Source organism: Cyprinus carpio, chromosome B8 (genome assembly GCF_018340385.1).
Source record: "Cyprinus carpio isolate SPL01 chromosome B8, ASM1834038v1, whole genome shotgun sequence".
Taxonomy (NCBI): domain Eukaryota; kingdom Metazoa; phylum Chordata; class Actinopteri; order Cypriniformes; family Cyprinidae; genus Cyprinus; species Cyprinus carpio.
In genome coordinates, this window is record NC_056604.1 from 6920970 (window position 1) to 6932880 (window position 11911).

At 36.0% G+C, this 11911-nt stretch overlaps 1 protein-coding gene across 1 annotated transcript in view; it reads right to left on the bottom strand.

Annotated features, from left to right (window-relative positions):
• The window catches only part of LOC109063390 (rap guanine nucleotide exchange factor 1-like), a 28718-nt gene extending 17145 nt beyond the window's left edge, over window positions 1–11573 (bottom strand). Inside the window, exons 1-8 of the mRNA XM_042729423.1 lie at window positions 11401–11573; window positions 7272–7417; window positions 6957–7135; window positions 6699–6855; window positions 6463–6551; window positions 6121–6273; window positions 1260–1380; window positions 80–249 (exon numbers count right to left, since the gene is read on the bottom strand). Of these exons, the coding sequence (XP_042585357.1) occupies window positions 80–249; window positions 1260–1380; window positions 6121–6273; window positions 6463–6551; window positions 6699–6855; window positions 6957–7135; window positions 7272–7417; window positions 11401–11428 (1043 nt within the window). The 5' untranslated portion in view covers window positions 11429–11573. The remainder of the gene's footprint in view (window positions 1–79; window positions 250–1259; window positions 1381–6120; window positions 6274–6462; window positions 6552–6698; window positions 6856–6956; window positions 7136–7271; window positions 7418–11400) is intronic.
• Window positions 11574–11911: the final 338 nt, after the last annotated feature.

The window sequence follows — 11911 nt, forward strand, 5'->3', positions numbered from 1 at the left end:
ACTCTTGGGCCTGTTTGACAAGCTATCCTTTGATATTATTTTTTATTAGCTTTGTTTTAAATGATTTAATAGATTATCTAGGGTGTTGTTGCTGGTGTTATGTGAGCTGTGTTGCTCCAAAGATGAAAGTTGTTCATCTGACTTGCTCAATATGCCGATGCTGCCACATGGGGACAGTCGTGGCGATTCCCCTCCATAGGAGTGACTGCCTCCTGAAAAACGCCTCTGTAAGGCATCTGCCTCATATTCCTTTAGATGAAATTAAGAACAGTTAACCTCAAGAAACAATCAAACATTAAATATTTATTCACCTTAATGTTTCAAACCGGTATGACTTTCTCTCTTCGGTACCAAAACATTTTTAAAGTTGTGTGTACCTGCATGCTGCATCTGTGCATCTCTCTCTACAAATAATTACTTCAAAAACAGCCATTTTCCCATCGTTGTTGAGGAATATAATGTAGCAATCTAGTATTATAAATATTATAAATAAACTAGTATTATAAATAAAAATCGCGGGGAAGTGTTAAAAACTTGTTTATGTGTGTGTGCAGTGCAATCTGCGATCTCTCTCTCTCTCTCTGTGTGTGTGTGTGCGAATGATGTGGGTTGGATAGTGTTGTTCATTTGTTGGAGGAGATTATTATTGTGGAGGTGTTTTTAATGTTTTTTGGATATATGTGTGTTTTAAGGGTTTTTTGTGTATATGTGAGAGAATATGAGTCCAGTATTCAGACAGACCATGGTGCTCACATGGGGTATAACAACTTACCAATTGTTTATTTATTTGTTTATATGTGTTTTTATATTTATATATATATATATATATATATATATATATATATATATATATATATATATATATATATATATATATATAGAGTATGCTAGTTTTGGACTGAATGTTGGTTGGTAATTACCAATAAACTTTTGACTGACTTTATTATTATTTATTTTTTATCTATATAATATATGTCAGTGTAGTGCAATCTTGTTTTGGACCAAAATGACTTTCTTTTTATTGACAACAACAGACATTAGGATGAGTAAATTATTTATTTTTGGATGAACTATCTGTGGCTATCTTTAGACATCATAACCCAGTAACCCTTCATTGCACTAAAGCAGATTAATTCTGAGAGGTCACTAACGATCAGTTTTAGGGGAAGAAGTCTTGTGAGCCACAACACTGTCATTTAAGGCCCACATTAGGCTCTTAAGTTGCAGATTGGAGCATCAAGGGAACACCAAAATCTCACCTGTCGACAGATACCAATAGGAAGACTTGATCCACTTGTGGTACGACTCATTGGCGCAACCACAGCAATTCTTGTGGGAGATGGTGCCGACTGACGCTTCTTTGGGGGAAGAGCCGGTGGACTGCAAAGGAAGAGTTTGTTTAGCCAATACTAGCATCCAAACAGATGTCATATTGACAGGTAAGATGTCAATCAAGAAACCTACAGACAAATTATGTGTTAAGAAAATCTGCAACCAATCCTATGCGACCAGGAACATTTTTGCAAAGGAAAAGTGGAATCCAGCTCTGGAACCACAAACCACAACTTCATAAATCAGTCATTCACTCAGTCTGGTTAGTTGCTCAGTTGCCCCAAAACAGCTGCTAACTGTGAAGTCATACAGCAGAGCGACCAGCAGAAGAACTGACTCATAGTGTATGTAGAGTATGTCTGGCTGACATTTACAAATACCGATTAATATTTGAATAAGCAGTCTCAGCATACCAGGTCAGACAGATTTTCTTGAAGTATTAAATTGTTTCACCAGATGAGAGGCTCGAATGGAGATTAAATAAGCTTCTCGCTATGAAGGGAAACTATAAAATACCTGGAGGATCCATCTTAGTTCTAACACGGTCATTTATTTTAACAGTCTGACTGATGTAAACTCATTTTCGGCTGTGAGCCGACAGACTGTTGGCCATGAAAGCATCTACATGCCATTTCAGTGAGCTAACTGTGCTTCACAGTGCATTTGGGATATTAGGGCTGCAACAACGACTGAAAACAGACAACAACAAATTTCATTATTAATCAGGGTGTTGCACTGCGCATGCAGATTTTTCATCAGAGATGTAATTTGCCATTTTAAAAAACTTGTTTTAATTAAAAACAGTGAGCTGCAGTGGGGAAAAAAAGTGTTTGATGCAAGTTGTCTGAGGCATGTGAGCATGCTGAATTTATATAGTTTCATATCGTTATGTGAGCAATGTGAACAATGTGGTTTTTCACCACAACACAACTTTATGGTTATATTCTTATAAATGTGAATATTTCCAATTTCCAGTATTTCCAGTATGCATTTAAATGTTGCAGTCTTGTTCAATGTCAAATACTTGATAAACTGTGCAAATACTTGTTTGTTACTGAAAGCAGGGTTTCTGCAGTATTTTTAAGCTCAAATTGAAGACCTTTTTAAGACCTGCACAAATAAAATGAACACCATATGAGCTGGGTAGGACAATGTCTATAGTACCATATTAAACTGTAAAATTACTGTAAAAAGCCTAATTTACAGTTCAGATACAAGTTTTCACAAAAACAAAATGTTTTACAAAATGCTAAACTTTACATTTCAGGGAAATGGATGTCAAAATTATTGATTATTATAATAATTTAAACAATTATTATCAATAAAATATTGTATCAATTAAATAACATAAATTAGGGGTGTGCGATATCAACAAAAAATTATATCTCAATAATTTTCTGGGATTTTATCAATAACGGTAATTAGATAATATTTTGCTATAGAGTGTGTTATTGTGCTGATATCTTATCTCTAATTGGGCTAACAACTGACTCCTGAATTTTTTGATATTCTTCATCTTCTGTGTGGTAAGTTCACAGCAATAATAGAAATGAATAATTTCCAACAAGTTTAATGGCCATTTTTACTTTTAAGCCATTTTTTCTAAAAGTGTGCACCATCTTTAGAGTCTAATTCTTGCATTTGCATCATCAAAGTAGTCCATGTGACATCAGAGGGTTCGTTGGGATTTGTTTAAGTATATTGAGTATGTTTTTGTGGTATAATGTCCGAGAGCTTTCTGTCCCTCCATTGAGTCTTCTCTTCCGGGTCTGTTGTGAGTGCGTTTCACAACACTGCAGTGACGCCGCTGACGTGTTTTCTTTGTTATTGGGCGCACCAGAGAACACATCAGCAGCGTCGTACGTCAACAGTCACAGCAGTCGCGTTCACAACAGACCCGGAATAGAAGACAATCCTGAATAAAGTCTTAATTTTTGTTATTTTTGGACCAAAATGTATATTCGATGCTTCAACAAATTCTAACGGACCCTCTGATGTCACATGGACTACTTTGATGATGTTTTTATTACTTTTCTGGACATGGACAGTATACCGTACATACATTTTCAATGGAGGGACTGAAAGCTCTCGGACTAAATCTAAAATATCTTAAACTGTGTTCCGAAGATGAACGGAGGTCTCACGGGTTTGGAACAACATGAGGGTGAGTCATTAATGACATAATTGTAATATTTGGGTGAACTAACCCTTTAAGACTTTTAAAGACTTTTTTAAGACTGTGAAAGACTGTGAAAAGAGACTAACCCTGTGAAAGAGAGTGTAATCATTTTGATAATGCTGTACATCAAAATTTAGGTTTCAAATAATTGAAATGTACAATGCTGCATCTAAATCTAAATAGCACAAATCAAAATAACATTTGCACTTATGCAGATTTACATTTTATGTGAATTAACCCTATTAAAGGCACTATATGTAAGTTTTCGCTGCTAGAGGGCGCATATTCAAAAAAAAACAAAAAAACAAAGATGTAGTTTGATGACGCCGTCACAGAGTCTGGAATCATGGGAGTTGTCGTCTTCATCCCCACAGCTGATGCAATCCAACGGGTTTCGGTCCGAAATCATGTTCATGGATCAGCTAATGTTTTAAAGATTTATTAACGTCGTAGTATGAAGCAGGGTGAGGCTGAAAGCCGTCAAAGCGAAATGAGGCCACTGAACGAGCGTGACACACGGCTCAAAAGCAGCGGAGCTTTTATTATGCCACAGATGACCCCTTCCGCTCCTTCCGATCGTGCCACCTTCAGGTGAAGCAGAGTTGTTTTATCATACTAGATACATCTGAAAGTTCTGTTAGGGGCCGTTCACATATCGCATCTTTTGTGCGCACAAGTTTGTTATTTCAAATGTAGATGCACTTCAAGGAAATAGAGAGCGGCGTTGTTGCGACGCGCTTCTTTTTTTCCAGGTGCGTCAGCACCGCAGCGAGATAAAAAAATTTCAACTTTTCAGAATGCTGCAAACGCACCGCAGGTCATATGATAAGAACCAACCAATCACCTTCACCCTTTCTATAACAACATTGAAAGTTCAGCCAAGACGGAGGAACAGCTGATCATAGCTGTACATGGATAGCCATTTTTAAATAAATTTAGTGTAAATTTAGTAGCAGAGCTACTGCAAGCGATTTTCAGTGCTGGAAATCCATTTACCCTTTTTGCTGAAACTTCCGCGTCATCATGGAGAGTGCAGGTCATGGTCGCTTAGCAACAGAAGATGCAATTGGAGCGCAAGCTACCGAGCACTTTTTTTAAAAGAAGAAAAAAGCGGTGCGGCTAGCGTTATAATGATATTCTGTGTGGTCATCTCCTGTCTAATAAAACGATTAGCATATTAAAGCATCAAAGAATTGGTGTTTCCATGTTTTTTACAAAACAAAACCAGAAATTGAGGGTGTATAATGTCATTGGCAGGCAATGCAATGACCAGGGATGAGGCACTTTTTAAAATATCTCAGGATTTAAACATGCTTCGAAACATTTGTTTTGGTTTATGTAAGTAAGTAAGTAAGATATATATATGTTTTTTTGATTTTTGGATATTTTAATCAAAAAATCTTACATACTGTGCCTTTAAGAATCAAGCTGGCTTTAAATTATAGACCAAAAAATCTTGCTGCTGTGCTGAGTGAACAAACCAGGTGGTAGGCTAAGCCTGGCAACAAAATAATCTCAAACAAAAAGCTTATATTTCGGAGACAGACTTGTCGGAAGGCTGGAAACATGCCAAAAACATGGAAATGCCAGCAAATAATTCAGAGTACAAAGCAAACTTTCTTTTATGCCAGCGGCATAACCTAATCCTCTCCTGTCTAGACTTGGTATCAGAATGTCCCTTCTTGCTGTTTCTATCTCTCTTTCTTGTCTCTCTCAGTCTTTAGTGGAGAGCTGACACTGTTAAGTTCATTTCTCTGAAAACAGCCCATATGTCAATGACTCTCTGCTAGAGGAAGCCGAGCCTTCACTTGCTGCACCCTAAAAAAAACCTGATTTCTCAAGAATACCACTATTTATATCTCTCTTTCACACCTTTTCTTTTTAGGCATCCCACAAACCGAGATGGGTTTGTGCAATCATCTGTAGCCAAGACCAGCACTTAAAACATACACGACATGCTGCTGCAAACCATATCACACCTGTGATCTCTAAATGTTTACTGCATGTAATCCAGATAAGATAGCATGATAAGACAACACAGCATACTTCATATTTCCTCTTGTAAACTGCTCACCTTGTGGGGTACAGACGTGCACTAACTTTTTTCACTGCATAAAGCTTGTAATACTAAATAAACAGCAATTTCCAGGAGCACAGTACACAACAGGGCATGACATTTTATGTAGATTTTTTTTTCTTTTTCTATAGGGTTTGCCATTTTTAAACCCCAAAATGTAGGATATATCTTAAAGCAGTTTAATACCCTGACGTCTTTTTTTTTTTTTAACAATTTGTAACAATAGGAGCAGATATAGTTTGAGACTTTTTCATATATAAATATAAATATATATATATATATATATTATATATATATATATATATATATATATATCATATATATATATATATACACATATATACATATACATATACACACACACACACATATATATATATATATATATATACACATATACACATATATATATATAATATAAAATGTGAAAATTATATTTAATTTTCAAAATATAATAACTTTAAAACAATGTGTATTTTTATTTTTTTTTTATATCTAAATGCCATAAAGAATTAATTGGACATTTTCATACCAATGTTCAGGCACTTTGAGTCCAGGTAGAGGAGGTTTAGGAGGGGCCACTTCCTCATCAGGGACATTTTTTGGGGTCTCTGTGACTTCGGCTGGGGTAGGAGTATCATTCAAGACGGTTTCTTTCAACTCAATGACAGGGGGCTCTGGAACACTGCCATAATAAAGTGGTAGAAATGAATGACATAGCATTTCAGCGCTGACACACAACATTGTATTATACTGTAGGTCGACAGCCCAGCTGGTGACTTGTACTGAATTTGAAGGTGGCTTTCAACATCACCCACCTCAATCTTAAAGAATTTCTCAAGGCATAATGTTTTTCAAAAAGGTTTCCATTTACCGTTGTGGACTGGCGACAGGAGGCAAGGTTTTGACAGGTGTCGTAGGGGAGGGGTGCTCCTGTTTCTCAATGGCGACTTTAACCAGCTCCTACAGGAAACCACAGGCAAAGTCGGCTTTACACACAAAACTATCAACTAAGAACAAAACCCATGGCTAAATACAGCTGGAATATGGGCAGAAAATAGCTGTCAGACAGAAGACAAGTCATGACAGAGTTCTATAGACTATTAATACCTTAACACCATCCAGCACTGCTTTGATCACAGTGGTGACAGTTGTAACTGTTTCTTTATCTTCCAAATTCACCCCCTCCAGCATCACTTGGTCCGACCAGCGAATGAGGTTTGCAAGACTTTGATAGAGTCGACTGAGACAGGAGGACACTTTTGAACTGGTGACAGATGGACGGGGGAATAAAATATTTATACAGTTCAGGCAGAAAACATGTTGTTTGAAAGCTGAACAATAAACTAATTCTCTCAACATTTTTACCTGCTCAGTATCTTGCCATCAAGTTGTACCAAGCCCATGATGGCCTCCAGAACTTTGCTAGCAGAACCAGGAAGCATTTCCAAGACCTTCTTGTCCACCGCCATCTTGTCGATAATCGTTTTAAAGTACCGCAAAGCACTGACCACGTCTTTCTCATGCTCCTCTAATCGACTCAGACTCTAAATGTGGTAAACAGAGAGTCACCAAAACCAATGTCTTCAATGCATCCAAAGATAATAAAAACGTGCTTATTTGCCTTCAGATCACCCTTGTTTTCAGACCAAAAGCTTTGTTTATAAAGCTGACATCATCTACCTTGGTCACGGTCTTCTCTGGGGACTTCACGGGCTGTTCTGGTGGTGGTTTGGACTTTCTGTTTGATGGTGTCCGCTTGATTTTGGGTGAGTGGAATTTGTCCTTTAGTTTCATTGTAAATGATGTCAAGTGAGAACGCTGGGATTCTGAAAGAAGACAAAAACACACATTATTATCAGGTGAATTAGCTCAAAAAAGTTAATTTGCTCATACATATATACAGATATATATATTTTGTTTTTATTTATTTTACACACTGTTACCAAAATATAAAGTGACTTATTTTGTGATACACAACTCTGTGATAGACACTTAAAATTTATATATTATTGACAGTTTGAATTAGCTTTGAATTAAGTTTTAGTAATTATTTTTTAACGTGGTTTGTCATTTTCATTCTTTTTTTTTTATTTTTAGTTTTTTTGGTTTTAGTCATTTTATAACTTCAACTAGGGCTGCACGATTATGACAAAAAAATGTAATTGTCGATTATTCCCTTGAAATTGTAATTGCGATTATTAATTACGATTATCACAATTTAGATTGAATGATGTTTCTACCATGGTTTGATGCAACTGCATGCCGTATTTTTATATGAAAATAAACAAGCTGAAAACACTCTAACTGAAAAACCCTTAGTTCTTTTCTATAGTATTAAGCCTCAAAAGTCGACTATACATGGGATTGGTTTCTTCTTTAAATTATAAAAAATGTAAAATATTAATGGTATTATAATGTTATACTAAAACTAAAATTAAAATAATGGGAAAAACCCTTAAGATAATAAGTAAGAAAAAAAACTCATCTTAAGCACACAGAATAACATAAGTGAACAATTAATTGCAGCTTTGAACGATTACGTAATTGTGGCATCCATAATTGTAATCGCGATTAGAAATTCTATTAATTGTGCAGCCCTAACTTCAACTTAAAGTTATGTTATTTCAGTTAAGCAACATTTGTAATTTTTGTTATCTAATATTTACACTTTATTTGTTTTATATTTTAATTAGCAAAAACTTTTAATGATTTCGTTATTTTTTTTAATAATTTTATTGTTAGCTAAACATAACTACACTAACTCAAAGTATTCATGTCATCTTGCAGTAATTTAGGCAGCAGCTTTCCAGTTCACTGCTCTATGAGACATCAACCTTATTCTTTATCTTGGGAATATGTGAGATGAGACGCAGGCCTTTGTGTACAGTGAAATCCTCTTCGACTACAAACTGAATTGGTCACAGTGGGACTTACCGCTCTCTTGGAGCGTGCCGCTCTGGAACGAATTCTGGTGATGACACTATTGTGCAGGCCACAAAACCATTTAGGGGCAATTTATCCTCACACACATTAAAGAAATGAAGTGCTCGGGGTTTGCGAGGGCCCTCTGTGAATATGGTACAGAAAAAGCAAGAAAGAATCCGACAAGTGAGTTTAATGGAGATTTGTCAGGATTGACTCATGTGGATATTAGCTTTGAAAGTTGGGTGTGCATTATTTAGGCTGACGAAACAACTTTCTGAAAAATACTAAGTCTACAGTTTTGAAATTTGTGAGAATTCTGTGATCTATGGGTTTCAAAGTCGATGGGTTTTAGTTTACATCTTATGCGCAAACATGATTTACTAATTACTAGCTAGTCAGAACCAGCTGGTTTAAGCATGAAAGACATTCTGATTTAAAACAAAAAATCTGGAATTGGGTGAGTCGCTGTTAATATTTTAGGACCAATTTCCTGGAACAAAAAGATTGTAAATGTACATTTAAATTTGTTATTGGTAATCTGACCTGTAATAAAAAAATTAAAAAAAAGACAACAGCAGATTCAGCGGTTACTGAAAATAAATGCATTTAAAATTGCGCAGGACTGGAATTACCCAGGACGATGGAAGTCTAATCTGTCTTATCTCACAGTAACTGATGTGACTGCTAATCTAAACAGGTTAAATTGCAAATGAGAGCCAACTTCCCGAAACACTGTCTAAGAAAACGCACTGCTAATAAAAACACGGCAAACTAATAAGGTGTGCATGTGCTTTCAGAGGACGTGATCTTTCCATCCGCTTCTTGATCCTCACGCAGTGGGAAGTGCAGTCTACTAATTCAGATCCTCTTTTTTTTGCATATCCTCTTCTGAAACAAAGTAGTTGACCACAACCTCTGAACTGAGTTACCCCCCGCCCCCCTTTCACGCTTTCAAGAACCGTCCTCAACCTCTGGCCACATCTTTACCTAAAGTTTCCACCAACAAGATGAGCTGCTACCAAACACGGAGTCTGGGTTTAAAACATCAATCCACGAAAGCTTCATTAAAGTAAAGTTGTCTGTTAAACAAAAACTTGTTTTTAGATGAGAATTTGCACTGAATTTTGCATTGATTTTGACTGATCCTTTGTGTTTTATCACTCTCAATCAGATTTGTGCAACATTGCATCTCACAATAAGCTCTAGGCTATATTTAAATCATAAAAATGGCAAAGTAACAAAGAAAACTGAAGATAAAAAAAATTGTCGGCATGACCTGATAAACTTGAAAAGCGCAAAGAAACTTCTCTTTTCAGTCTCTGACTCTTTTGTTACTAAAATAATGCAAACACCTCTACCAGCTAAAACGAGAACGGTTCGAGAGAGATGTCTGAAAGCAGAAGACACTGGCCAACATCCTCCTACACAAACCAGCATCTACATCGCAGGGCCATACAGATGAACAAACGAACAAGAAGAAGAATAACAAGAAGTTACACACAAGTAATTCAAATTTCTCTGAACCCTCAGAGAAAGGAAGTGACAATGCTAGCAACCTCACAGAGTAGTTAACAGACATTTAGCCTTATTCATAAAAAGTCACACGTACACTGACTGAGTGCAGAAAAGTAAAACAAAAAACTTGCACTGAACAGTTTCTGCACCACTCTCTCTAATCTAGCCTGACATGACTCAAGGGATTCAAAACTTATTAAAGGAGTAGTGAAAATTTGCTGAAAATGACTCATCCAAAGGCCATCCAGGATATAGACGAGTTTGTTTTATCATTGGAACAGATCTGCAGAAATTTTGCATTACATCACTTGCTCACCATTGGATGCACTGCAGTGAATGGGTGCCGTCTGAATGAGAGCCCAAACAGCTTTATTTAAATTACAGCTTTAACATTTTGTTACAAGTATTGCCCTTGCACAAAAAAAAAAAAAAAAAAAATAAAAACATAAACTGCAGATATATTTATTTATTTATGATAAGATGATGCAATGGCATAATGCATCTCAAGAGTATTTTGCGCATGAAATATAACGCAACATCCAAATCGTTTATCTATCTGAAGCTCTCTAAGTGAACTGTCAACCTATAGTAAATGATTTAAACTTCTCTAAAACCTCCGAGAAAGGAAGTGACAGTAGTAGTCCTGACTTGTCAGTGTAACTTCTTTCATCAAGTCACAAAAACATGAGTAGAAATCTTGAAGTTAACAGTATAGTTTTGTATAACGTATAACGTTACCCCATATAGATTCGACTGTAACGTTACTTAACTCTATCTATATAATTTGTCACAGGCTCGTTTAAACTATACGAGCACTTATACAACATATATAAGGAAATATGTCATATAAACAGTTCAGATTATTAATTTGAGTAACTTACGTTTAAATACACAGAATAGTACATTTTGTGAACAACAGACCATCACAACACACCAAAACACGGTCAGAAAGGGCCAGACAGCAGTACAAAAACTGTAACACAAACTCTATATAGATAACTAGCGCCACATAACGCAAACTAAATATTAAAATAAACAGCATATAGGAGAAAACGGATGAAAACGAGAAGTCTGACAGCTAGCTAAAGTCAACAACAGCGCTATGAGAGCGCCGTCCACACCCAAATACAGCTGTCTGAGACAAACTCGTGTAGACATTAATACCAGATTATCTTATAAATGTATTTAAAGACCCTAATATATCATCTAAGGCATTTATATATCGCGTTTCGTTATTAAAAATAAGATAATGATAAGATGCTTTAATCGTGTCAGTGGCCTTGAACCCTCGTCTGCCGCTAATGCTAACGCGGCTAACTGAAGTTCATCTTCACATTATTAATAAATGTAAACAAATACAAACACTTACCTTGCTTACTGTCTATTTTTCCAGACATTTTGGTGACAGTAAGTGTGCTGGTCACGATTAGCAATCGAAAGATATTCGTTTCTCGCCGTTATTCCAGCATCTTAAGGAGGCAGACCGGTCGGTGTGGTCCTGGTCTGTGTGTCTGTGTGTGTGTGTGTGTGTGTGTGTTTGGCTCTGCCTCCTCCATCCTCACACTCACACACTCACACACAGACAGGACAGCAATAGATGATGATGGTGAGTGGAAGTGTGTGATTTCTGCAGTACTGTCGCCTCCATACGGTGAAAACAACACATTGACAATGTAAGCAAAAGTGGAAAGAATACAATTATATTGTATTATATTTAGGGCTGTCAAATGATTAATCACTATTAATCACATCCAAAATAAAAGTTTTGTTTACATAATATATGTGTGTATACTGTGTATATTTATTATGTATATATAAAGACACTCACATGCATGTATATATTTAAGAAAAATATGTTACATTTATATATTAAATATATT